We start from the raw sequence: 26,751 nt of genomic DNA on the forward strand, positions 1-26,751 counted from the left end.
ATACGGACTAGTGAGCAAAAGTTATAACTGGGTATTTGACAAGGCGAGTATTGTGCCATCGTAAAATATACATATATTAAAAGATTTATGTTGCCGTAATGTTGCAGTTATCATAAATCATTGTTAATAATAAGGCTTGGGATATCGGTGTAACTTGAATTTTTACAAAATATATATCTATAATAATAATGCGGTCGTGTGGGTTTTACAAAGTTGTCTTCGATTTTTTTGTATAAACAATATATATTGAAGTGCTTTTCTAATTGTAAATATAAATTATAAAGAAAACTGCATATTGAAAAAATTATTGATACTTACCCCAGGGAAATAAATAACATTCACCCGTGTTAAATACTTCGTAAAAGCCAAATATTTGACGAATTTTCCCGTTAATATATTAGTTCGGGGAAATAAGAAAAAAGTACCCCTGTTTGTGACACTGACCCAAAACGGTACCAAAACGGTACCAAAACTGATACCAAAAAACGGTAAATTTTCGCTTTTTTCCTCTATCAGCAAAAATTGGAAGCATTTGAAACAAATTTGAGAGTAAGAAACTTATAGGTCATACAAAAAACCGTCAAAATGGCCTTTTTTAAATGCTTTTATCCTCATTTTTATAACTTTTTTAAAAGTGAACTTAGAACCTTTATATTACATGGAATATTGTGACTTGTAGTGCTTAAAATACACACATAAAAATCGTCTAGGGGACAAAGTAATCAATAATGAATAATTTAATAATAATTTAACAATTTATTTGGAAAATATTGAAATTCAACAAATCTGGACACTGCTTAACGATATTGTGAATAACACTATAACCGGTTGTATACAGAGGGTTAAAAAATTTTTAAAAAATAATTAAATAAAGCCTCAATTAAAATTTAAAAATAAAGTCGTGGACTCTTGTTAGTAGAGTGTATGACCACCTCTGTTATTAATGACAGCTCAACATCCATCTGGCATACTTCTTATCAAATTGTCAATATCGTCTTGCTTAATTTGTGTCCATTGGTCTTGCATACAGTTTAGCAGCTCTTCCCTTGTGTAGAACACAATAGTAGTAGTAATAGTAGTGTTCTACACTAATCCTTGTTGTTGTACAGTTTTTTTTAGCAAATACCAAACGTGCTCGATGGGATTCAAGTCAGGGGATGGAGCAGGCTAGGGCTGAATATTGTTCTGCTCTAAAAAATTTCTCACGATTCTTGCAAGATGAGGACGTGCATCAGCACAAAATCTTCTCCGAAGTGTGCAGCATATGAACGAACAATAGGTTTAAGAATATGATCTTGATATTCATGTGCTGTTAAAAATCCTTCAATATGAAAGAGATCAGTTCGAAATCCTATTGAAACTCCAGCCCAAACCATCAAAGTTTTTCCTTGATATCTGTCAACTTCATAACGGGTTTACAAGCGAGATGTGCCAGGTGTTTGCCACACCCTCAAACTTTCTTGGATCGGGTTGTAAACCAAACTTGGATTCATCGGTGAAAAGAATATTTGCCCATTCTCGTTCTTGCCAAATTTGATATTTTTCGGCCCATTTTAATCTCCTTGTGCAGTTCCCACAAGATAATACTGGAATTCTTATGGGACGTCTAGTGTGAAAATTACCCTCATACAACCGATTCCTGACTGTTTGAGCATATACATTAATGCCATGAATGTATTGAAGCTCACTTCTTAGCTGGCTAGCAGTAACATTGGGTTAACAGTAACACATAATCCTTAATAACTGAAGAAGAAAAAACCTGTCATGTACCGATTGTGTTGCTCTTGTTGGACCAGTGTGTCTTTCTCTTACATCACCAGTTTCTTGAAAACGCTGCCATAATAGTCCTACAGTACTTTTGGTAAAATGCGCAGCCTCTGCCACATCGCAGATGTTCATATAACCCAAAAAGCTACCCCATCCTCCTCTAGCTCAAAACACACCCCGGAAATCCTAGATATCGGTCAAAAGGCAAACCGCAAGGAATTGATTGCTAATTTATTGCTGAAGTTTTACGCAAAGAAACAATTTATTGCTGCAACAGTTTCCGAGAAACAAAGGTTATAATCACTTTACGATATATCTAGCATAGCCATAGCTATATCTCAGTAATGAATAAGGCTACAGAGCCCATCTTAGCGGCATATTTTATTGGTAATTATAATTATTATTGATTGGTACATTGCTCAATCGCCAAAAACTACAATCATTAAGCCAAAAACGTTGAAACCCAAAAAGGAAACTGCTAGGCATTAACTGCTAATATATTGCTGAAGTTACTAATCCTGTTTTTACATACAGCTTATTCCGTTAAATAATGTTGAGAGTAAGGCCGCAGAGTAGCATTTAAACAAAAAGACTGTGACTACCACTCTGCATTCTAAGAAGAAATAAAGTAAATTGTACGCCACTAAGTCTTTAGATTCAACGACGAACTTCAAATTGTGTTAAAACCTGATGAGGGATATTGTTTGCAACACCAATAATGCAATATTTGATATGAAAGAATGCAGCTATAATAATTTAAAATGATAGTCTTTCTCAGACGACTATGTAGTTATTATTTTAAAAAATGTCTGATACAGACTTGATTGCTACAACAGGATTAGAGCAACCTTCGTGTATGAGGTCCCCTACCGGTTAAACGAAGCGAATTCTGTAAATCATGTCCACATATTGAATTATGTACAATGTAAGTGTGTGTGTGTAAATACGAAAGGCGCCATGTTCGTTACTAAAGCAGTGCCGCATTAGAAATCACTAAATTTTATGCATTTATACTAGACACAATTCAATATCCTATATATGTGAATAAATTTAAAAATTGGTTCGCAAATGTCGATTCACAAAACGATTTTTTTGGTTTTGTGACTAAAAGTAAGCTTTTTTTACATTGTGCATTATATAGTTGAATTCTGGTGAGACTTAGAACTCCATTATACAAGTAGAAAATGAACAAACAATGTAAAAATGTTTTGAAATTATAGAGGAATTTAATATACAATGTTATACACGATGGCCGCCAATTTTTAATGAAGCTCGTTACTGAAATCTTTTGAATTGACTCCATAATGTCTAATACGAGCCCTCACAGCTATATATTGAGACAAATTAAAATATATAACAAATTCAGATGTTTGACTATTAATTTATTATTATTTTTAAATAATCACAAAACGGTAATTAATATTTTTTATAAAACTCATATAAGCTAAGCTAATGTTTATAATAATCATTAAATATGTAAAAAAAAATAGTGAAAAGAAAATAGTAAGCTGCGAAAACAAGGCAAAAATGCCACCAATACAGAATATAATTAAGCATTATGAGAAAATAGGAAGTATCTTAGATAAAAAAGGTTAAAGCCAGGGTAGTTCAAAACTAGTTTCTGGTAGGAATAGGAGAATATTAGTATAAGTTTGCAAAAAAGTCGAAGAAATATTCAAGCTACAGCTAAATGGAATCATGAAACTGGATTAAGGTTGTCAAGGAAATGCTGGAAATGCTGAAAAAGTTTTATAAGGTTTAATTATAGGTAACAATTCAAAAGTGTACTTAGTACACGTAACAATTTAAAAGTGTAAAAAAATGAAATTTTCGTATTGGCAGCATTGGTCCCAAGATTGGTCCCGAGTATTTTAGTGATGAATCAAAAGTCGACGTATGTGTTGATGATTACCCCAAACGAGTTATTCGCACTAAGCATGAGTCTTTTGTCTTAATCTATGATAATGTCTTACAATCAAACTTTAGACTAGGTATATCTCAATATATCACTATACATATCTCAATCAGTAACATCAATATTCCACTGCAAAAATTTCAGACACAATCCAAGCAAATTATCATAAATGACATATGAACATTTCGTACCATGCTAGCTTGCATAAGTACTTTATATAACTTTTGGTAATTATATAGAATCTGTCTCTAATACCGTTCGCGTTTCTAGACCTCCTCCTCCTAAGTGCCTTCTCTGTTGAGGTTGGCGATCAATATGGCAAATTTCTCTCTATTCTGGGCTTGATGAATTAATTCATTTTCTTTTGTGTGGGTCCAATATCTGATGTTTCGTAGCCAAGATTTTTTCTTTCGTCCTGTGCCCCTTTTACCTTCAATCTTGCCTTCTAATATTACCTGGAGCTGCTCAAATTCCCTATGGCGCATTATGTGTCCTAGATATGACGTCTTTCTAATTTTGATAGTATTGACCAGATGAGGGCGTGTGTTCATTGCTCTCAGTACTTCTTCATTCGTAGTTCTGCTGGTCCAGCTTATTCTTAGCATTCGGCGGTACATACACATTTCAAATGAATTTAATTTGATGACATACTGTCATACTGTTTTAATGTCCAGGTCTCACAGCCATATAGTAATAGAGACCACACATAACACTTTAGTATTCTCAATCTTATTGAGACTGATTGGGATTACAGAGCATTTTACGCATATTCATGAAACCAGATCTTGCTATTTCAATGCGTCTTCTAATTTCTTTTGAGTGGTCTAGTTGACTATTTAGTTCTCTGCTCAGGTATATGAAGCTTTGGGAATTCTGAAGGGTGATACCATTTATTTGTATGTTAGGTGTAATTTGTTCATGGGGGTTTTTGTGGAATACCAGAATTTTGGTTCTGGAAAAGTTAATGTCCAAGCCCAGCCTGTGACTTTCTTCTGATAATATGTTCATCAATATTTTTAGTTGGTCTTCTGTTTCTGCTAATACTACGGTGTCATCGGCATATCTTATATTGTTAATGATGATTCCATTGGCTCTGGCACCTTCAGGGCGATCTTCAAGAGAAGCTTTAATTATATGTTCGGCATGTACATTAAATAATAGGGGGGATAAAATGCACCCTTTACCAATAGACTTGGTTTCTAGACCAATAATGTAATATGGCTGACTGGCTAGCTCGGCTCAGCTTTTTTCTCGTTTATTCACTGCACAATCTTCGTACAAACTGTTTTTGACTTCTACGATCTTCGCGATTTCGATTTCGCGTTCTCTGCTCAAAATATGGCCAATTGATTTCCATTTTTTTTTCTTGATTTTAGGGAGATTCTAGATTATAGTTATTATTATATATTATATTATAGAAATTGAAACGTCAATAAACATACTTTAACCTTCAATTGTGGCTCATTCCCATTTAAATAGTAATTACTTTAGTAGATATGTTGGCTTACTTTGTTATTTCCCATATTTCTATATTGGTTATTCTGTTGAGCCCGTATATATTCAGGACCTTTCTTAAAGATCTATTCACGAAGGTATGTAATTTTCTTGTTGGAATTGGATGTTTTTAAATTTTTGATGTTTCTCATATTATTATATTATAATGTTTGTCAAATTTTATTTAATGCATTGAAAGAATGTAGTGCCTTTGTTATTTTCATCTCTATACCATTCTTTTACTGCCTTTCCATTATTTTATCATTTTGATATTTTTGGGTTTTTAGGATTTTGGGTTTTCCTGCGTTTATGCTAATACCAATTATGTCAGAGTATTATGTCAGTCTATTAAGTTTTGTTTGCATGTGGATTCAGTGTACAGTTAGCAGGCCGATATCGCGGGACATTACAGGTCCTAATAATTGGTTTTGTAGGTTCCATCCAATGGTAGACAGTATAACAAAGCCCAAATTTTAATGTTTTTCATTGCACAAATTATTAAAAAAAAACTATAAACAGTATAAAAATCTCAAAGATTTTAGGGATAATATTCGAAATTGGCAAAAGGAAAATTTGACAAAAAAAACAAAATTGTCTTAATTATAGGAAATCTAAGCAAAACATTCTAAATGTATGTAAAGGAACTAATATTTTATGATGTGATTGCGTTATATTGTGAAACTATTTCTAGCAACATTTTTTTTGCCAGCTACGACTCTCCTAAATACGAACCTGCTCATCCAACCTACAGCCACAGACAAGTGAACATCACTGGACGGTCGCGTTTCATTTGTTATTCGACTTCCAAGGTTTTTCTTCAAAGTAATTATAGACTAGGCCAGATGCCAATGGGTATTTCTCAACATTTTACCTCTTCTATTTAGTCGTAGGAGAACTATTCACGAACGGGCCGAGGTTTTGTGGTTGGTTTTAGAGTTTTGTATGTGTGTGAAAGGTAGTCAGTCGGTGGAATATTATTTAGGTGCAGCAGTTTTTTATAGGCACGATCAAATAAATATTATGTATAACTTACTTAGTGGCTATACAATTAAAAAAATTATAATGTACTAACGTAATACAAGATTCGTAAAAATCAATGGGGTCGGAACATTATATACATTAGAAATAAACTTAATATTCAATACAATAATATAATTAGGATATTAGACGTAGCGACGATTCTCTCTCATTTCTAATCCATAAACAATAAACTTGGAGGTTCTCATTTTCATTCTCGCTTCATTCCGCATTCGTTTAAAATCATTTGAAGCAGCGGTGTTCTACTTTGTTGTTTATTGAATGTTTTCTGAGTTGACCTGAACCCTTTTACCCAGTTTCGCATCAAAAATGTAAAACTAATACACGGAAGTGTTCCCTAGATTAACACCTAGCAAGATGGAACGGGAGGACTAATTGCCGTCAAACTAAGGAGGCCGTCGGTTCGGTCTTGGAGGAAACCAACTAACTGCTTTGAGTAGAGATGGAATTCAGGACGAGGACAGGTCCTCACAGGTCACGCAAACCTCGCGAAACACCAAAACATATGTGGGCTCAGCCAATCAGCAATGTTCCCAGGTGTGGGGAGAGGGAAGAGACAACCGAACACTTTGTGGGCGACCGTCCAGCCTTTGCTAACGCTAAGCAGCAATGGTTCCAATCATCAAATATCCCTCAAAGAGGTAGTGACGGAGAGCAAACTTGAGGGGCTTGCCGGTTTCATCAAGCAGATGCGGTGGCAACACCAAATAGGGATAATTCTTTCTAAACCTCACTAGGACGAAACTGATAGGGCAAGGATAATGGGTCCAATACATGCGTTCAGCCGTTAAATGGCAGTACTTAGGAAAAAAAACCAATAACAACCGTTGACCGTCATTTTCCTAGAATTCTCATAAGGATTTATTTGTGAGAGTTGTTCTGTTGTGTTAATGCTAGATGTCCTATACCTATACACTCAATCTTCCTATTTTTATGAGATATAACGTCTTTTAGACCTAATATACATTTATGTGTATTATATATTTCATAGTTGTACCTCCTCATCCATATATCATTTTTACAGTTGCAATCTAATATTCCTCCCATGATCCTTCATTCCAAGATGGTTTTAGTCTTCTGCTTAGGTGGGGATCTTTAACATGCTCAACCCTATTCAGAACTTCTTCATTGTCTTGACTGCATGTCCATTCTGGTACTTACCTATTTTAAGTAGGTATTTTAATTCTTTTTGTTTGGATTCGTTTCTTGTATTATTCAGTGTTTTATGGAATTTTATTGTTTGGTTTTGTTTGTCTTTTTGAAGACTTAAGTTCTTCCAGTATACGGTTCGATTTTTTCTTCTACGCAAGTACTTTTCTTTCCTTAGGTCTTTATATGTGTGTTTTTTCACTGATTCAATTTTGCTGCATAAATTTACCTACATCACTATTTTTATGGTAATATCCTCATACTAAGCATCGAACCAGCCTTTGCTTGGTGGATGTTTTTCTGGTTCTAGGAAGTAACATGCTGCTTCTTAAATATTTTTCAGATACTACTTACGGAATTCAATGATTTTTTGTCTTATTTTAGAAAACTATAAAATACGCAGTGACACGTCACAAAAGAAATTATTTTTTTATTTTTTTTTAACTGAACTGCTTGTTCTCTTTTTTTTCGATTTGGTCATCCAAGGAGTATTATTTTCTAAAGTTTATTTCTATTCTTGTCTCCAATTCTACAAGTAGGTTAATCATGAAAATCTATATTAGACTGTGAAGGCAATAATTAGATGGCTAGTAAATTTTTAAATATAAATATTTAAAAGTAACTTAATTTTATTATTATGTACTCTACTTAATCTTGTAGATAATGTATAATTTTCATACTTACGTTGTTGTAATTACCGGTTTTATCACATGATTTTTTTAATAATTTTTTAATATTTTTACAATCGTTTTTATGGCAACTTGGCACCTTGTAACCAATAACTTTTTTAATATACTGTACAAGGTTGACGTTGTTGTACAAAATATATACCACTCACTTAGAATAAGAAGGGCAAGGAACAACAATCCGTTTGTAATTTCTGTAAAGATTCGTGAAGTAAGGGTTGGGCATTACAAGACTCCATCTTGATATTTGGAAATATTAATTGTATTTTGTAAAAATGCTAAAACAGTTCAATTTAAAAAGGAAATATTTTAACGATATAAATATCTGTTATTTATCAACCCCCTTCCTTCAAATATAACAAACTTTTAATTTTAAATAGGGAATAGATCATGTATGACACATCAGTAGACATATATTTTGCTGGATACTTAAGTTATCCATGATTTTTTTTCATATTAACTCTATTCCTGTAAAAAAGTATCAGTTTATTGAAAGTGTTACTTACTCCTCTTAAAAACCTATGGTCATTTGAAATACCATATTTAACTTAATCTCGGGTATGCAAAACTGATGGTCATTGGAAATACCATATTCGATGTCTTTTTTAGTGAAAGCATCAACATATTCATTATGCGTTAGTCTTATTTGAGCCCATAAAAAATTTACTCTTCTTTGATTTTTATGAATTTCAAAAAGGATTTTCTCAATTATAATTGGTTTCAAATGAGTGTAGAGTAATAAATCATGAAGTGTCATAAAATTTGCCTGAATTTCGGTGTCGTCATGGGCGTAGGCAAATGGACGGATGTCAACTTCGTCGTCAAAAATTGATGTACCTCAAAATATCATATTTTGGATATTTTGTGATAACCAATTTTATTTAATTTTTCGATTAACTTATTCTTCAAACTCGTATTCCATTATATGGTCATTAAAGCTAATTACATTTTTATTTATAAAAACAAATTCACTTCCTTACTGAACGAATAAAAGCATTAGAAGAAACTGATAAGGGTATGACGTATGACGCACCTCCTAATATTACTAAGAACTAAAATAAATCAACATGAAGACTAATAACGCGTAATGAGGTTTTACTTACACTTTCATTATAATCCCTCTTTTATTTTATTATTATCATTCGACATTCGACATTCGAGTTAGTAATTGTTACTACACCAATTAAACGTACAGTAATATTGTGATATAGAAATAGTGAAAAAGTTATAAAATGGCGACATTTACTCCAAAGAAAAGAGGTGTAAAAAATTTTCCGCTATCTGTTAGTGAAAAAGTTATAATTTTAAATGTATATGATTGCATAAAACACGATCACCCTAGTTTGTCTGTGCAAGAAAGTGTTGAGCGATGTGCCCGAATGACTGGAATTGGACAGTCCACGATTTTTAAATTATTGCGAGAAAGAAAGATATCAGGCCAGTTAAGTCCATGCAAGAGAAAATCAGGAAGACCAATAAAAATCTTAGGTGAAGACACCAAACGTGACATTCGAAGAAAAGTTCATTCGTTTTATTTTAAAAAGGAAATACCCACCCTTGACAAAATACTAATGGAGATAAGCCAAGATAACGATATTCCTTTGATATCCAGAAAACTTTTATGGAAAACTTTAAAAAGTATGAATTTTTCCTGGGAAAAGCACAATCGAAAGGCACTATTACTGGAAAGTGATGAAATCATTTGCTGGAGACGAAAATATTTGAGAACTATAAAACAGTACCGCAGAGAGCACAAGAAAATTTTTTATCTTGATGAGACGTGGATAAACGAAGGTTATATAGTCCAAAAAATGTGGCAAGATAAAAATGTAACAAGTGCTCGCCAAGCTTTCATAGAAGGCCTTTCGACGGGTATTAAAGTGCCTTCGGGAAAAGGGAAGAGGCTTATAATTGCTCACATTGGAAGCGAAGAAGGATTTTTAAAAGAAGGTTTGTTAAGCTTTGAGTCGTGTCGGACGGGAGATTATCATGAGGACATGAATTCGGATGTCTTCGAAGACTACTTCGGGGAAATGTTAAAATTTCTTCCAGCTGATTCGGTCGTGGTTATGGATAATGCAAGCTACCATTCAAGGCGCATAGAGAAGGTACCAACTTCAGCTTGGAGAAAGCAAGAAATTATTAACTGGCTGTCAAATAAAGGTATTCAGTTTGAGACGAATTCAATAAAGAAGGAACTACTAGCCGTAGTAAAACAACATAAATCTCGCTTCATAAAATATGCCGTAGAAGATGTAGCAGAAAAGTATAAAGTAACTGTGCTACGCCTACCGCCATATCATTGCGAATTAAATCCCATAGAACTTATATGGGCACAAGTTAAAGGATATGTTGCAAGGCACAATACCACATTTAAAATGAAAGATGTCAAGGTATTGTTTGATCAAGCCATTATGGAAATCACATCAGAAAACTGGCAAAAAGGAATCCAGCATGTTTTAAAAGAGGAAGATAAAATGTGGGAACTGGACAACTTGGTCGATCAGGTGGTTGACCCTATAATTATAACACCAGGGGATGATGACAGTTCTTCGGATGAAGACTATAGTGATGTAGAATTGTAATAACGTATCCAGTAAAGTTTTTGTAGTTTTTGTGAATAAATTGATTTAAACTCCCCACAAGTGTTTCAATATGTAAAGTTCATTCGTGTGTGTTTGTGAGTATTTCCCGATTTCGGTTCGTATATATTTTATTGTTACATTTTATATTTTTTTAATAACACTGTTCTGCTGTATTACATTTTTATTTCCTTTAATATGATTTTTAAGAATGCATATTCTTTTGTCAATTAACCCACTAGCGCGCCTCTGGCTCAGTGTTTATCTGTCGATAACAATGGACTAATCCCTTAAAACAGGGTGATACCTACCTGCTCTTTATGAAACGACAGAATTTTGCAATCCGGACGGAATTTATTGACGGATTACCCTGTAGCGCTTTTGAATACTTCATGAGATTTTATTACTCTACACTCATTAGAAATAGATTATAGTAGGATATAATTATTTGAGGAGGAGGATATTAGCGAAACGCAGTTCTGGTTCCGAAATGGAATGGATACTCGAAAAGGACTATTTGCCATCAACATATTGATTCAGCGATGTCTGACTATTGTGCTTTGTTGACTACGAAAAAACTTTTGATAAAGTAAGACATGAAAAACTAATATCAATACTTATGAACAAGCGCATTGACAGTAAAATTATAAATATAGTGCAAACATTATATTGGAACCAAAGTTCTATAGTTCAAATTGATGGGCAACACTCAGAAGAAATGAAGATCTGTAGATGAGTTAGACAGGGATATGTTTTATCGCCACTTTTGTTTAACTTATATTCTGAAGAAATTTTACACGCTCAATAATATCAAAGCAGGAGTTACCGTTAACAAAAAATTAATTAACAACTTACGATATGCAGAGGGCACTGTGATCATAGCAACGAGTATAGAAGATCTACAACATCTTATCGAAAGCTTAAGTATGAATAGTGCTGAGATGGTAATTATTATAAACGCTAAAAAAACGAAGTACATGCTAATTACAAAAAGACCACAAAATATACATCACCTATTGACAATCAATGGTAACGTGATAGAACAAGTAGAAAAATATCAGTACTTAAGAACTTTGATCAATGAAACAAATGATCATACTGCAGAAATAAACAGGCGAATAGATCAGCATTTATACGAATGAAGCCACTCCTAACGTGCAAAAATCTAAATTTGGAGATCAGACTACGTACCATTCGCTGTTATATATTTTCAATATTATTATATGGAGCTGAGACTTGGCATTAAAAAATGCAGTTTAAAAAGAATCAAGGCTTTCGAACTCTGGTTATACCGCAGAGTATTAAAAATATCATGGACTGATAGAATTACAAATAAAGAAGTACTGGAGAGGGTTGGTAAAGAAACAGAACTAATCACCACTATACAAACCAGAACTGGAATACCTAGGCTACGTGATGGGGGACCAAAATATGAAATTTTGAGACTTGGCGAGAAGATCTGTTGTCCGAAGGCAGAACTCATGGTTGAAGAATTTACGTAATTGGTATCAATGCAGATCGATTGATTTGTTTACGGCAGCAAGTTCAAAAATAAAAACAGCCGTTATGATTGCTAACCTCCGTATGGAGACGGCACTCTAAGAAGAATTATTTGAATTGTTATTTGGGAAAATCCATAGTTTGAATAGCAAAAAGAACAGAAAGTGAGTCAGAAATAATTGTTGGAGATGTATCCAGATTCTTTAAAATATTGTAGTGCCTCATAAATTCGCACTGAAGACAGAAAAATGGCTTTTTTTCTGTCTTAATAGCAGTTATATAAAAGGCATATCCAGTGGCAACTAACACCTTAGATGCATCTGTATATATATTTATACCAATTCTCTAAGAATGTTCTCAAGATGTTAAGAGCTAATACCAATGTTTTCATGGTAACTTGGTTTTATTAATTTAACTTTAAGTATGTAAAAAATAATGAAAATCTTTCAAGTCAAAGCTGTCAACTAAGTTACAATTATAATTTTGAAAGACTTCGAAAAACCTCATAAAGTGGAGGTGAGTTTTTGATCTTCCAGTATTTATTGGTTAACTGCAACATTCAGCTTGATTATTGCAGTTAAGACTGATTGTCAGGGCATTGTCAACCAAGGATTAGAACTACTACCGGAAATCACAATAGTCGAAATAAAACTAGCCCTTACAAAAACTAAGAATAACAAATCTCCAGGCGAAGATTGTGTAGTTACTGATGCAATAAAAATGGGAGGCACTTGCTTAAAAAAATAAAAAACCTTAACATGTGCCTTTTGGACAGTAATATACCCGGCAAATGGCAAAATGCTGAGGTAATTCTATTGTACAAAAAAGGAGATCCCCATAAATTAGAAAACTATAGACCTGTAAGTCTTCTTAGTCACCTATACAAACTCCTTACAAGAATAGTAACGAATCGTCTTAAAAAAAAACTTGATTTCTACCAGCCAATAGAGCAAGCGGGATTTCGTACCGGATTTGGACCAAATGATCACCTACAGAGCATTAAAACGGCAATAGAAAAGACTATCGAATATAATAGAATCGACCACTCGTTCTAGCTTTTGTAGATTTCCATAAAGCCTTTGACACGGTAGAACTTGACAAAATCCTGGAAGCACTACAAACATGCAGCATTGACTACCGATATGCAAGGTTAATTTACAATACATACAAAAACGCAACTATGTCGGTGAAACTACATAAAAACACGGATCATATTACAATCGGCAGAGGAATCCGACATTGTGATACCTTATCGCTTAAACAGTTAATCGCAGTACTAGAATATGCTTGTAAAAAACTTAACTGGGAAGAGAAAGGCCTGAACATTGACGGTAGAAGATTGACAAATTTGAAATTCGCAGACAACATAGTTTTGTTCTCGGACAACCTCAAGGAGATATATACAATGCTACATGAACTTCAGTTAGTGTATGCCAGTGTGGGTCTTAAAATAAACATCCCCAAAAAAAAAATTCATGACAAACCTAGTACCTAGCGGAAATATCAATATTGGAGACAACGAAGTAGAGAGAGAGAAGAGAACAGAATTATCGTAAGTTTAGGCCTGTGAGTAGAGAAGAAAATCATCAACATATTGTATTATTTGAACTCTAAAAATGTTAGTGGGAACTTTATACAAATTCTCATTATACATATTAAACAACAAGGAGTCTTGATAAAGGATTATCCGTTATCCGAGACATTAAAACTAGAAAAAAAGCTGTCAAATAATTTCAGTAGAATCAACTGCCACAGTAGACACAAAGAGTTGCAATTTATTTAAAAAATTCTAGGTTTAGTTTTTCCGTAAGAATGGTAAAGTCTTGACGATGATAACATGACCACAATACTAAATGAAGCTGTGAACAAGTAAAAAATGCAGGGATGACTAATACGCTTGATAAAGCTGGCAGTGGTTTAGGTTTTGTCCATTATAAAAATGAAAACATCGTTCATATGAAACAAAAATATGGCTGAAAGTGGGAGATACTTATATGCCAACTCTCCTTTATATGGCCTAGTAATAAATTCACCTGAACGTCAATCTAGACGACAATAAAACAATATTTAATATAGCTCAAGGACAAAATATACAAGGAGTCTTGATAAAAGATTATTCGGGATATTAATGTACACTTTAAAACTAAAAAAAAAATGCATCAAGCAGTTTTAGTAGAATTAATCTGCAATCTCAACAGCAGACACAACTGAGTTGTAATTTATTTAAAAAATATATAATATATAAAAATATATATAAGTTTATACCTCCAAGTGGACAGAAAGTAATGAACAAAAATGAGATGAATAATAACTGCAAATAACCATTTTCGTGTCTACTAAAGTTACCGCTGTATAAAATTGATAATCTTTTCCTAATCCTGTACTATACATTTCTATCCGCCACTTGACATATAACTTTAAAATAAGACAATACAAAGGGACCTATTATAAAATGGTAGAAGCAGTAATAAGGCAATTTGAAAAATGTATAAAGTTTAAGTGGTTGCAGAAAACAGGGTCCCGTTTTTATTATGAAATGTCCCCCTTAAAAGAAACTTTTAATGATCATTCTGAACTATTTCATCTGAAAAAAGTGAAGAATATATTAGCATCTATGAAAACACGAGGGTCCTTCAGGACATGTACTATTTCATTATTTGATACAAGATAATTTGAAAAAGATTTATTCAAAATGAGTACTTACAACAGACATTAACACCAGTGTATGAGAAGACAGAAGCAACTGAACAATCTCAGTCATTAGTTGAGATAATCCAGAACTTTAGTGATATAAACATATCTAACGTTAAAAAGAAGAACTAGGTATAAAAAAATAAAAGATGATTTTGTACTTAGAAATTTTATGGAAAAAAACGTTCTAATAACTTGATGGCTCAAGAGCTTCGAATCAGAATGTTTGAAATGTAAAGTAGATGCTGATTAAGACAAAATTATGATTGTACGTTTGTTCCTTGATGGAATAGCAAAAGAATGGTTTGAATCAAAAATAATATCATTAGGCTTAGGTAATAGTTTTGAGGTCGGGAAAATTAATTTTTTTGATGGTTTTTGTGAAACACATTGGCATAAACGTAGGGAAGCGTATTCTTTTAGGTATATAAGTGGTAGTCTTGTTGATTATGCATTTCGTAAAGAAAATTTATTATTAAATGTGAAAAATGACTTTTCTATCGATTTACTAATTGGTTTAATTGTGACACGACATGCCAAATTATAACAAGACAATATTAATAGAGCTGAAGTTATAACAACACAAAACTAATACGTGATTTACGAAAACTAGACAGTTTTGTTATAAAAAAGAATAAATCACAGACAAAACCGGTTTTTGACCAAATATCTACCAAATCAAATACTTGATCATTAAAAGAAAAGAAACCTTGTCAATATTGTGATAAAAAAGGATATCCTGGACGATTTCTCCAGAAGTAATATGCGGTTTAAAACAAAAAGATAGAAAAACAACACAAGAAGACAAATCGAATAATATTAAATATGTTAATTGCTAAAATACAGGACACGTTAAATGAAACAGTAACTGAAAAAAAAACTAAATTTGCTGCCATTGATCAAATTAAAAGTATTCCTAAATAATAGAGAATTTTGTAGATAGATGTAAAACGATGAATAGCAGAATAAATTTTACAGGAAAATTACTATGTGCAACAATGAAAATTAATAAAATTGAGAAAAATAATCTTTTTATAGTTAATGATGAATATTTCGACTATGATATTCTACTTGGATTAGATTCTATTTTGGATTTTCAAATGAAACAAAATTTTGATTTAGAAGTTTATCAAAGATTGGATCCAAATATTGAAGAAAAGTTTAATAATATAATAATAATATTAATATTACAGAATACTCAATAAACTTTAATGGGGGAATTCCCACAGCGCTTTTCGAAGCAAACTTAAAACATTTATTGCTAGATCAGAGAAATATTATTAGATAAATATGACAATATTTTTGATATTAAGTACTTTATATTTGATATAATATACTACTTTAGACATAAATTCTGCTTTTCGGAGTATTCCAGTTCGGATAAAAGATAAATATAAGACAGCCTTCGTTACACAAAATGGTCATTGGCAACGGAAATGCTAATTTTTGGGCTTAAAACATTCCCAGCAATATTTCAGAGAATTTTAAGTAATATTATCAGAAAACATCATTTAAATTCGTTTTGTATAAACTAAGTACATAGATGACATTTTAATATTTTCATTATCATTTGAAGAATACTTCTTATATCATATAGAAACACGCATGGAAGCAATTCTCAAAGAGGGATTTAGGCTAAAACTTCCAAAATGTTATTCTGCAAGAGAAGAGGTAAAATATTTGGAACATATTGTGGGAAACAATACAGTTCGTCTATTACATAACAATTTAATACCAATTAGAGATTTTTCAGCACCGGACACGAGAATACTACAATTTTTGAGAAAAGTAATTTCTTACCACAAATATATAAAAGATTCAGCTAGGTTATTAGAGCCATTACATAATTTACTTCAAAATGAAATATTAAATTTCACTGGTCCTTAAGCTGCCAAACAGCTTTTGATAGGGTAAAGAATATCCTCTGCTCAGTACCTATTCTAGGTATTTTTGAGCCAAATGCTCCTACAACTATATATAAACAGATGCTAGTATTTTAGGACTTGTGCAGTTCTGAAACAAAAACAAAGAGATGCAAAAATGAAACCAGTAGCTTACTTTTCAAAAAAATTGAACAAATATCAAAAGAACAAAAAAGTCATATTTTTAGAATGCCTTGCAAATGAAGAAGCAATAAAATTTTGGCAATACTGGCTAATAGGACGAAAATTTGTAGTTATTACTGATTATAAGAACCTTGAGGCCAGAGAACTTCGTACAAGACCAGATGAAAAATTAGGAAAAATGACACATTTCCTATCACAATTTGAATTCGACATTAAATATGAACCTGGAAAAGAAAATGTACAAGCCGACTGCCATTCTTACGAAAAGTACTTAAACCTTTCACCAAAAAAGAACAAGACCAAAACAATAATCGACAAATGATTGATAAATTGAGGGGAACAATTTGTTAACCAAGATATATTTAATAAATTAAGGAAGGATGAAAAAAAAAAATTATCCAAAGAGTTTGGAATAGAGTAACAAAAATTCACAAATTTTGTGGTCATGGCTGTTAAATCTGCCTTGTGATAAACCATAAATTGTAATGGTTTATCATACCTCTTTGGTAGAAGGATGTAAAAAAATAGACCTATGTTTATTTTAATAGTCTTTGGCAGACATGTTTATTGTTCCACGATATAATTTGATGTTTATTGATTTTGTTGTATATGTATATGTATATATGTATATGTTTATAATATCTGTAGATCATAATATTGCCTAAGTAATTCAATTCGATTACATATTCTATTATTTCGTTAATCTTTCATTTTACAGTCTGGTTTCCTATAAAGGCCTTCACTTTTATTTTGTTTGATATTTTCGTGTTCTATTTGTTGCCTCTCAACTCAAGTAGAGGTATATCAAACTACTAGCAATAATGATTTAACAAATAATAAACGTTTATGTCAAAACAGCTTACAACACCATAAAAATACAATATAGGGACCCAGAAATTGGAGAGATACGTGATTAAAATGCTTGTTATTAAGACTGTAGATCCGATAATTTCCTAAGTTCAAAATTGGGCATCACAAATTTTCATTCATCGGAAAAAATATATTTATCATAGTGGCAAATTTTTGAATTTTAGATTTGCTAAAATTGTTTTAATAAGATTAAAGGCCAAATTTGTGCTTTTAAATCTAGAACAAGCAAGAAAATTAGTAGAATAGATTAGAATAAAAAATAATCAAGGTAAACTGCTTAGAAAGCACAATGAAGAAGATAACATAAGTGAAAAATATATATAGAAAAAGACTACAGAAAGGTTCTAAATTGATATTTAAAGTAAATCGAAAAATGGAGGCATAATGATAACAGATGCAGGAAAAATATAACATAAAGGATGCTAACACCGCAAATAAATAAAATGAAAGCAGGAGATCTCAAAAAAGACTAAATATTATTATTAAGAATAATAATAGCATGTATATGCACCAGAAAAAGAGGGTTTCTATGATGATTTGCAAAGTTCGATAACACTTCGCAAAATGATAACCTCTTACTTTAAGAATGGAAGTTGATTTCTATGATGGAATCACCCTCGAATAACCTCTATTATGTGCTAGGCAGAAGATGCGGTACTTATTGCAGATAAAGATAATCGCGCTTCCTATATCAATTTAATTTAACAGCAATAATATTTAAGATAATAGTACTTATCAGAAGGCCAAAAAAGAGATGAAGTCATAACCTGGAAAGAACCATAGAACAAGTACAGCAAACAACCATAGAACAAGTAACAAAATACATATACGATTGGAGCGAGTTACAACGCTGAGTGGTAAGTCAAGCCAAGGATATATCAAGGAGGATAAGACTAGCTTGTACAGCGTTTGGTGGACTCTCTTATATACTGAAGAATAAGAAACACAATAGTTATGAATTGGAGGCCGTGGAACTACAAACGATAAAAGAAGAAGACCACAAGTGGATGCAAATAGCCTAGGATAGAACAACGGATGAAGGATGAAGAGACCTATGTCCAAATACGGATCTTCTTGGCTGATTAGATACGAAATGGATATAATATCGGCACTAAGTAATATTACAAATTATATAATATATTTTAATATAAAATATATCAAAACTAAAGAAAACTGTGCTAAACAGACATTATTTAGTTTTTAAAATTCACAAAGCAATATTTTTGTGATAAGGATATGTGATAGGCAAACAAACTTAATGATAGACTGACTACTTACTAATAGTGAGCCTAAAGTAATAGATTTTAGAAAGCAAACAATTTTATGATACTGGTTCGTACTGAATACAAGAGTTAATGATAAAATCCCTGATAGTATTGAGGGTTATTTTATATGTTATTTATACTTAATTAAGTATGTATACATACTACACAATGTATGCTATATTTTTTTATAGTAAAACATACCTTTTCTGGTTTACCATATTAGTAAATCACCACAAAGTACTTACATATAATTTATTATGATTTGAATATAGTAAAATATTTACACTGTGAACTAACCTGTTTTCTTTTGATAATGGGTTCAACAACCGGAGGAGGAAATCCGATACTGCCCTCGTATCGCTGCCACATCTCGTTCAAAATTTTCACAAACTGGTCATAATGTTCTTCTATATGTTCCTTGGGCACATGTAAATAACTTCTCCAATTACTTGAATCAAAACCCCAATGCACAGTCCTATTCTCTAAGTTTCTATGCACGTGACACACGAACTGTTGTGGAGAGAATCCCGCTTGACAGTCACCACATTCGATACACTTCGCATTTTTGTTTGTGTACAACTCTGGATAGCACAACCCACTGGCTCTACCAAAACACTCGTGGTAAATAGGGATAGAAAGCGAACCTTTGCGAGGCCTGAGTTCCGTGGTCACTTGTCCATACAACAAGGCACTACACAACCTTTCCGCGTCCGTTTTGGTGATTAACCCACAACTGGGAGCACCACTTGGAAGAATACCTTGGTTTTTAAGCACGTTGAGCTGCTCTGGAGTACACCTGGAGCAATAAATTTGCAACTGGTCACACTCTTGATTAATTTGTTGCAAGCTAAAATCACGAAGAACCGAATTTAACACTTGTGGTAAACAAAGTCGTTTTTCACCTCCTACTACAAAACACGAGATAGATTCACCTTCAAGGATCGTTTCTGTACGTTCACTACAAGATGTATCAGGGATGGTAAGGATAGGTACCTGTTGAACTGGAAACGGTGCTGGTACAAATTCTTCTTCGTTGATTTCTGGGGAGTGAATCTCATGTTTAACAGTAACTAATGAAAGTCCTGGGCCTTGAAGGCTCTTGGTAGCGCTGTGCTGGTAGTTCTTCAGGACACTTTTGAGATGCGGGGTCACTTCCATATTTAAACTAACGATTCAATGCACCACACACTCATACATCATCGTAAATTAGTAGGTTAATCATATCAACGGGACCCGATTCGTCTGCACTGTTTTCATTAATTAAAAGTTGTTCTCAATTTATATCACTGTCACTCACGGAAGAGCAGTAAACTAAAGACGGCAGGTAGCATTATGTAACCAAGGTGAATTTAGCACTGATTTAGTTTAGCACAAAGTCGCCCGTCCACAAAACTGTTTACCGTTCTCCTTCTCTTTCTCTCTCTCACTCAATTTCATAGCGCCGACGAACACTCTCCGACCAAGACTCATGTCTGACTGTGACCAGTGACCGGTAATAATCGTCTCCGACACTCTGTTTTGCAGACTGTTGCAAAGCGCAAGCGCCTAGGCACTCTCCTGGCACTTTTTCACCATTTTATTAGAATTGAATCATTTAAAAACAAACAAACCAATACACAATTCTTTTAAATTGCACTACATATTTAAAATTCATGACATATAACCAAACTTTCCTTGAATTTATCGAAATCATAGCGATTTTCGGCAATCGAGAGACAACCATAACGCAGACGAATTGCAATTAAAGGTGTATCGTTATTTTCGAGGCGGAGCGAACCGCGTGTTCAAAATAACATGAAAATTCACATTAAGTTAATTTGATAAAATTCGGTCGTTAAAAACTAATAAAAGAATTCAATAACTATATTTATATACCTTATTAGCAATTTATTTTTACAAATTAGTAAAAACATTAAAATGAGCAGTATTTATCAAAAAGAAATAAACAGAAAATCATTATTTTTTTAAATCGTAAAGCAAAAAGATACACTTACGTGCATAGTAGTCGGCCCAATTCACAATTTTTAATTTTATTGTTATTTTTATTATCCCCGCAGTTCCAATGTCTAATCTGAATAATCTCATGAAAAATTCAGGCATACTTGGCGTTGGACCGAGGTACGTTTTCGATCATTAGCAGGCCTTAGTGAATGTCAGGTTTTTTTCTTAACGTGTTCTTACTGCTCACTCACGCCTGGTGTTTGGACCTCAGAAGTTTCTCTAGTAATTTTCATCGGCTCACCCATTTTCAACTAAAACAATAATTTGGAAATCTTTTCCGGTATAATATGGATTGTACTAATAACCTTTTATGGTGATTAAATTATAAAATTTTAATTATACTTACATGAAATATTACACGGCTAATACTTTCAATATATTAAACATTTGTTTATAGGTACTAGGGGCAATTCCTACATAGAGGCGTTTCTTGTGCTTTCACGTTACTCGGTTATGATACACGCTAGTGTATTTAAAAATAATATTCCTTCACTAAGACATTTCGCGTCTTTCTAGTACTGTTTACTTTAGAATTACAAAGTTCTTTGGTCATATCCATAACGCGACCAATGGAGAAGTATCATTGATCAGATTATCCGAGCTGCTGAAGCTCAATGATGAACTACAACACATCTGCCAAGATTGTAATGATTATGACGATGAAGACGTTTCGCGTATATCTATACTGTCTTTCTGTAAAAAATCAGATTTATACGATACTTACTATACTATATTGTTAAGATCGTTAAAAAACTAAACATCAGAAAATTCTGTCAGGAAGAACAAATTATAAATACGATTTACGTACCGCTTTCACGACAACGAAGCCGAATATACTTTTTTTAGTAACAAGGAAATTTATGAGCTATTCTTAACTTCCACAAGGAATCTACGTTCCTGTATTTGGCTGTATACCATATATTAAAAAATTAATTAAAATCCTTTGTAAAAGGTATATATTTAAAAACCCAAACGGGCTGTGTTAGACAAAACGTTTTCGGAATACATCATTCCATCATCGGTGTCCTAGAAAATATGTAACCACTTAATTAAAAAGAACATGAAGTTCAAATTTTGACCAAGGTTAAAGAAAAGTGTGGTTAATACTTACTAGGAGTACATGAATGTAGCCACTAAATATATGGGTAAAAAGCCGTTAACAAATAATTAGTTACATTTGTTCGACATTATATCTTATAAATACTTATGATGTTAAAGTTACCGTTGGATTAAGTAACATGGCGACATATGACTCCACGTTGAAGTTGCAAGTCCTGAGACGGTGTGTCTACGAGGACTTTATGGAAGCAACTGATTGAAATGACAATGTTGACAAGTTAGGACGGAAGTCGTAACAGAGTAGTCAATGTTGAGTAGTTTTGAGATGTTTAAAATTAGGAGAATACATTGATAATGTTGTCTCGTCGGAGAAAGCGGTCTCGCCTTTGTTTCCTCGTACGCTCTGCAGAGGGCTTTGACAGTCGCAGGTGAAATATCCTCTGCTAAATCCATTTTAGCTATGGACTGTTTGAAGAGTTGGTGTAGCTAGCCTTTTTTAGCTATTTCTTACATAACAAAAATAAAACACCAATTGTGGTAGTAGTAAAACCAGCCGCAGTGTCTTGAAGGCCAAAAAAGGAGCAAAGCAGGAAGGCTCACAGAGTATAGGACTGACTCATAGGAGTGAATACCTGGCTTCCCTGATCTGAAAATCGCCGATTTTTATACACGCGTATGTAGTGATATTAGGAATTTCCAGGTCAATTGGCTATTGAAGGATTTCGAGGGAAGGCCATGAGCATCAGAGTGCGCATTAGTCCACTGACTGAGGCACACGATGACAATAACAGGTTGCTAGTCAAAAAGTGGCCAAAAATATTTTTAACTCAATTAATGGTAATTAATTTTTGAACAAAAAATTTCTTTGTTTCATTTATTTTTTAAATAAAAGACGCGGCTCATGACGTATATGCATGTTTTTATATCAAATTAAAGTAATTTTTTTTTATATATGATATAAGGTAGCCTGAGAAAAAATAATCGCAAATTAGGGTTGCCAACTGTTAAAAACGTGAGATATCAATGATAAAGTAAAAGAGCCAGCGAGCAACGACACTGGTTTGACGTGGCTAGCCAACTGTGTGAGTTTTTAAAGCATGCTTCGATAGATAGTGTTAATAACATACATATAATCACTTGTCAGACCAGTGTCGTTGCGCGCTAACGCTATTTTATTTTATCTTTAATACCTCGCGTTTTTAACAGCTGACAATCCTAATTTACGACCATTTTTTGTCAGGCAACCTTATATCATCATATTAAAAAAATAGCTTTAACTTCATATAAAAAACATGCGTATACGTCATGAGCAGCGTATTTTATTTAAAATATAAATAATCGAAATAAAATTGTTGTTCAAAAATTAATTAGCATTATGAATTAAAACTATTTGCGGCCTATTTTTGACTGATAACCTGTTATCAATATGTTCTCCTAATTTTAAATGCAAGAAAACATGTAAGTTTGATTAACTACGTTATGAACGTAGTGATCTTGCAGTGGGATCTTAGACTATTATCATAGGTAGTGTTATCGCATTCTAAAATCTAAGTGTAGTCTTCGGTTCTATTTTTTTGCCTAGATTGGATTTATTTATTGTACCGTATAACTTATTTACTTTCTTTGTAATTTTTTTCGTCTTCTGACATTGTATATTCTTGGTACTCATAGGTTGTTAGTTTTCAATAAACTGTTCAATAATTCCTATTGAAATATTATCGTAGATATTGTTCTGAAGCTAATTTCTTGTGGCATGTTAAAGTAATTACTATTTAAATGGGAAATCAAATTAAAATAAAAAATTAAACGCAACTCAACAATATTGGCAATATCATTTTAAAGTCGTCTACTTTAAAATGTACAATGTATGTCTGAATTGTCAATATAAATGAGTCAGATAAAATTAAATTATTAGAAGAATTTTTCACCAAGTAACAAAAAAACAAAATTTGTTTAATTTACTAATGTTTGTATTTTGAGAACGATTTCCGAAGTGGAAATTGAAACGTCAATAAACGTACTTTAACCTTTAATTGTGGCTTATTCCCAGTAATTATTATCATAGATATTCGTTCTCATGTGTATTATCGTTTGATTTCGTTTGTTGATTTATTTTTATGCTAGAAAGTTACGCCAGGTGTATACTGTATATGTGTTAAAGTCTTAACATACCACAAATAATCCTTCATTCTTTCTGTTACAATTAATAATTTAAAATACGTCTCGATATCGTGTCGGCGTCAGATATACCTCGTCTTAAATAAAAACTAGTCGAAAATTTTCGTTTTTGCAAACTTAAACCTGGTTGTAAATGTTATTTCTTGTATTCGACACACATTGTCTTCACGAGAAAACACGTATGAATGTTTACTCTGAAGTGGACCAATAAGTTTTTTTATCGTTTTTGGAATCCTTATTCAAAAGGTCATAAATTCAGTGTTATTGTTTTAGAAGATCTAGAGAAAATTGGAGTGTGACAATGGGAATTACTGGCACAGGACCGACAAACATGGAAGGCAATAGTAAACGCGGCAAAGACTTACGAAGAGTTGTAGCGCCATTGATGATGATAATGATGTTTTATTTATGTATTGTTTTCCTAAAAATATGACAAAAAATGGTTTATTGCTGAAATTGTGTTAAGAAATTACTAAAATGAAAGTTCGTTAAAAGCCGTTAAAACTGGCGGTTTGCTGTTTCCTATAAATTGTTAGATTGTTAGATAAAAGCATTCTATAATCGCATCTTAAGCCTGGCAGTATGCCCCAAAAGCATGATCATTATATATTCCGGTATCAAGCCAAACACAACAGTGTAATCTTAGTCACTTTTCAACTAACTCACTTACAACTTAAAACTCTCTTTGTATTTAGCAGAAAAACAACTAATAAAATGCATTTAGTTAAATACGTTTTGTAACAAAGTATTTTTGTAATCGTGCTACATAAAATAAAGTTGATATAAGGTTGAATGCTCGAATAAATGAACTTTGAAAAATTAAAGGCAAATATCTAATACTAATTTAAATTGTACTAAGTTTAAACCTATTTTTAAAATCTTTATTGTAGCTTCACCTCGTAGTGGATCCAGCTCGGCTGTTTAGACTTCTTGCACTGAGTATACCCATTAAGAATTTATTAATTTCATACTTTGATCAACATTACTATTGTATTCTTCAACAATTTACAAAACTAGCTAGCTCAGGTTCAATTGATCTATAGTTAGCGTTAATTACACTCTCCATACCTCTGAGTAATTTAGATATACCAATTTCACAGTTGTATTTTTCAACATCTCCCACTGTTGGTCAGTTGGTCTTTAGTAACGCTTTTACATATTAGTTTTATAGTTCTCCCATTGACTGAGGGTTTAATCGAACTACTTGAATTATACCCCATTTATACACTGCTTTCAATTTTGTTTTAATTTTTAGTATTTCAATTTCATAGTCAGATTTCTTCTTTTTTACAGTATTGATAGTGCCTGTCAACCACCCACTGTCTAATAGATTGTTTAGTCTATTTCTTTCATTCACACTTTATGTCCACTTCATTTGCTCTCAAACTAACAACCTTATTATTACAGACAGGTGTAAGTGTGAGATCTGGATTATGCAATCTAGTTAAATTAAAATATTGTATATGTTATATTTAACAAGCTGATTTTCTATAGTAGTGTTAGTTGGACCTTTGGTCAATGCCAGTTTACTTACACAGAATTTTAATATGTGCAGATCACATCTCCATGATCGTGACTGCCTATCAAAGCTGTCATATGTCACCTTAACATTTCCGTTAAATACCATTCTTTCTCCTGTTGCCGACAAGAATGTAGCGTAGAATATTTTTTAAATAATTTTAAACTGTTTGTTCTTGTTCTAGTGTAGTGTTATGTACAATTTATGTTTAATTTCATGTTTATTACATTCTGCGCTTGCTGGATATCCCAAATTTGACGAAGTAAGTCTAAAACGTTAATCACAAAAAACTTTTATCATTCATTAACTTCGAGTTTTTTATTGAAGTAAATCAATTTTCTTCATTAAAAAAAAACGTTTCTTGGCTTATTTCAGATGCCCCTGATGATACTGTAGAAAGCGAAAGTACTTGGGCAAGATTTGATTATTAAAATTGTGCTCGATATTTGCCTTTAATTTTTCAAAGTTCATAAAATAAACTGTTTTAAAATCATCAAATGCGATTTACTACCAATTCGACTTAAAAGTTGTTTCGACGAAGGATTCTTTAATCCAAGTCTTCATATTTAGCCAGTTCCAACGTCTGGCTCGCTACTTATGTTGTAGAAAAGAGACAGTTGACAACACTATTTATTTTAATTTAAAATGGAGAAATTAATTCAAAATTTGTTATTTTAAAGCGGTTGTGTTTTTATGCACCTGAGTATATTGATGCCTGTTTCTCTGAATAGATAGTTACTTAATACATAGAAAGATAAACTTACACTTCACGGTTTGTTATAACTCATGATTCATCGAAACGTATCCAGTATAGAAAGTTTACGAAGAAGAATAATGGATATCTCGTCCTTAAAATAGGCAAAAATAGTTTTTAATTTCAAATAAATGAATTAGCAGCCAATAAAATTATTGGTGAACTATAAGTAACCAACACTAGAAATTCAAAGCTAATATATTCCCCAATCTTTCCG

At 32.5% G+C, this 26,751-nt stretch overlaps 1 protein-coding gene across 2 annotated transcripts in view; it reads right to left on the reverse strand.

Moving 5' to 3' along the window:
• Snoo (Sno oncogene) overlaps nt 1-20,638 on the reverse strand; it is a 415,257-nt gene extending 394,619 nt beyond the window's left edge. For both annotated transcript variants that reach the window (XR_011951652.1, XM_072541125.1), the window contains exon 1: nt 19,321-20,638. Coding sequence is in view for 1 of the 2 variants with exons in the window: in XM_072541125.1 (XP_072397226.1) it covers nt 19,321-20,181 (861 nt within the window). In the remaining variant the exon portion in view is untranslated. The remainder of the gene's footprint in view (nt 1-19,320) is intronic.
• Between the last annotated feature and the right edge of the window lie 6,113 nt (nt 20,639-26,751).

The sequence above is a fragment of the Diabrotica undecimpunctata genome, chromosome 8 (genome assembly GCF_040954645.1).
Source record: "Diabrotica undecimpunctata isolate CICGRU chromosome 8, icDiaUnde3, whole genome shotgun sequence".
Lineage (NCBI taxonomy): Eukaryota > Metazoa > Arthropoda > Insecta > Coleoptera > Chrysomelidae > Diabrotica > Diabrotica undecimpunctata.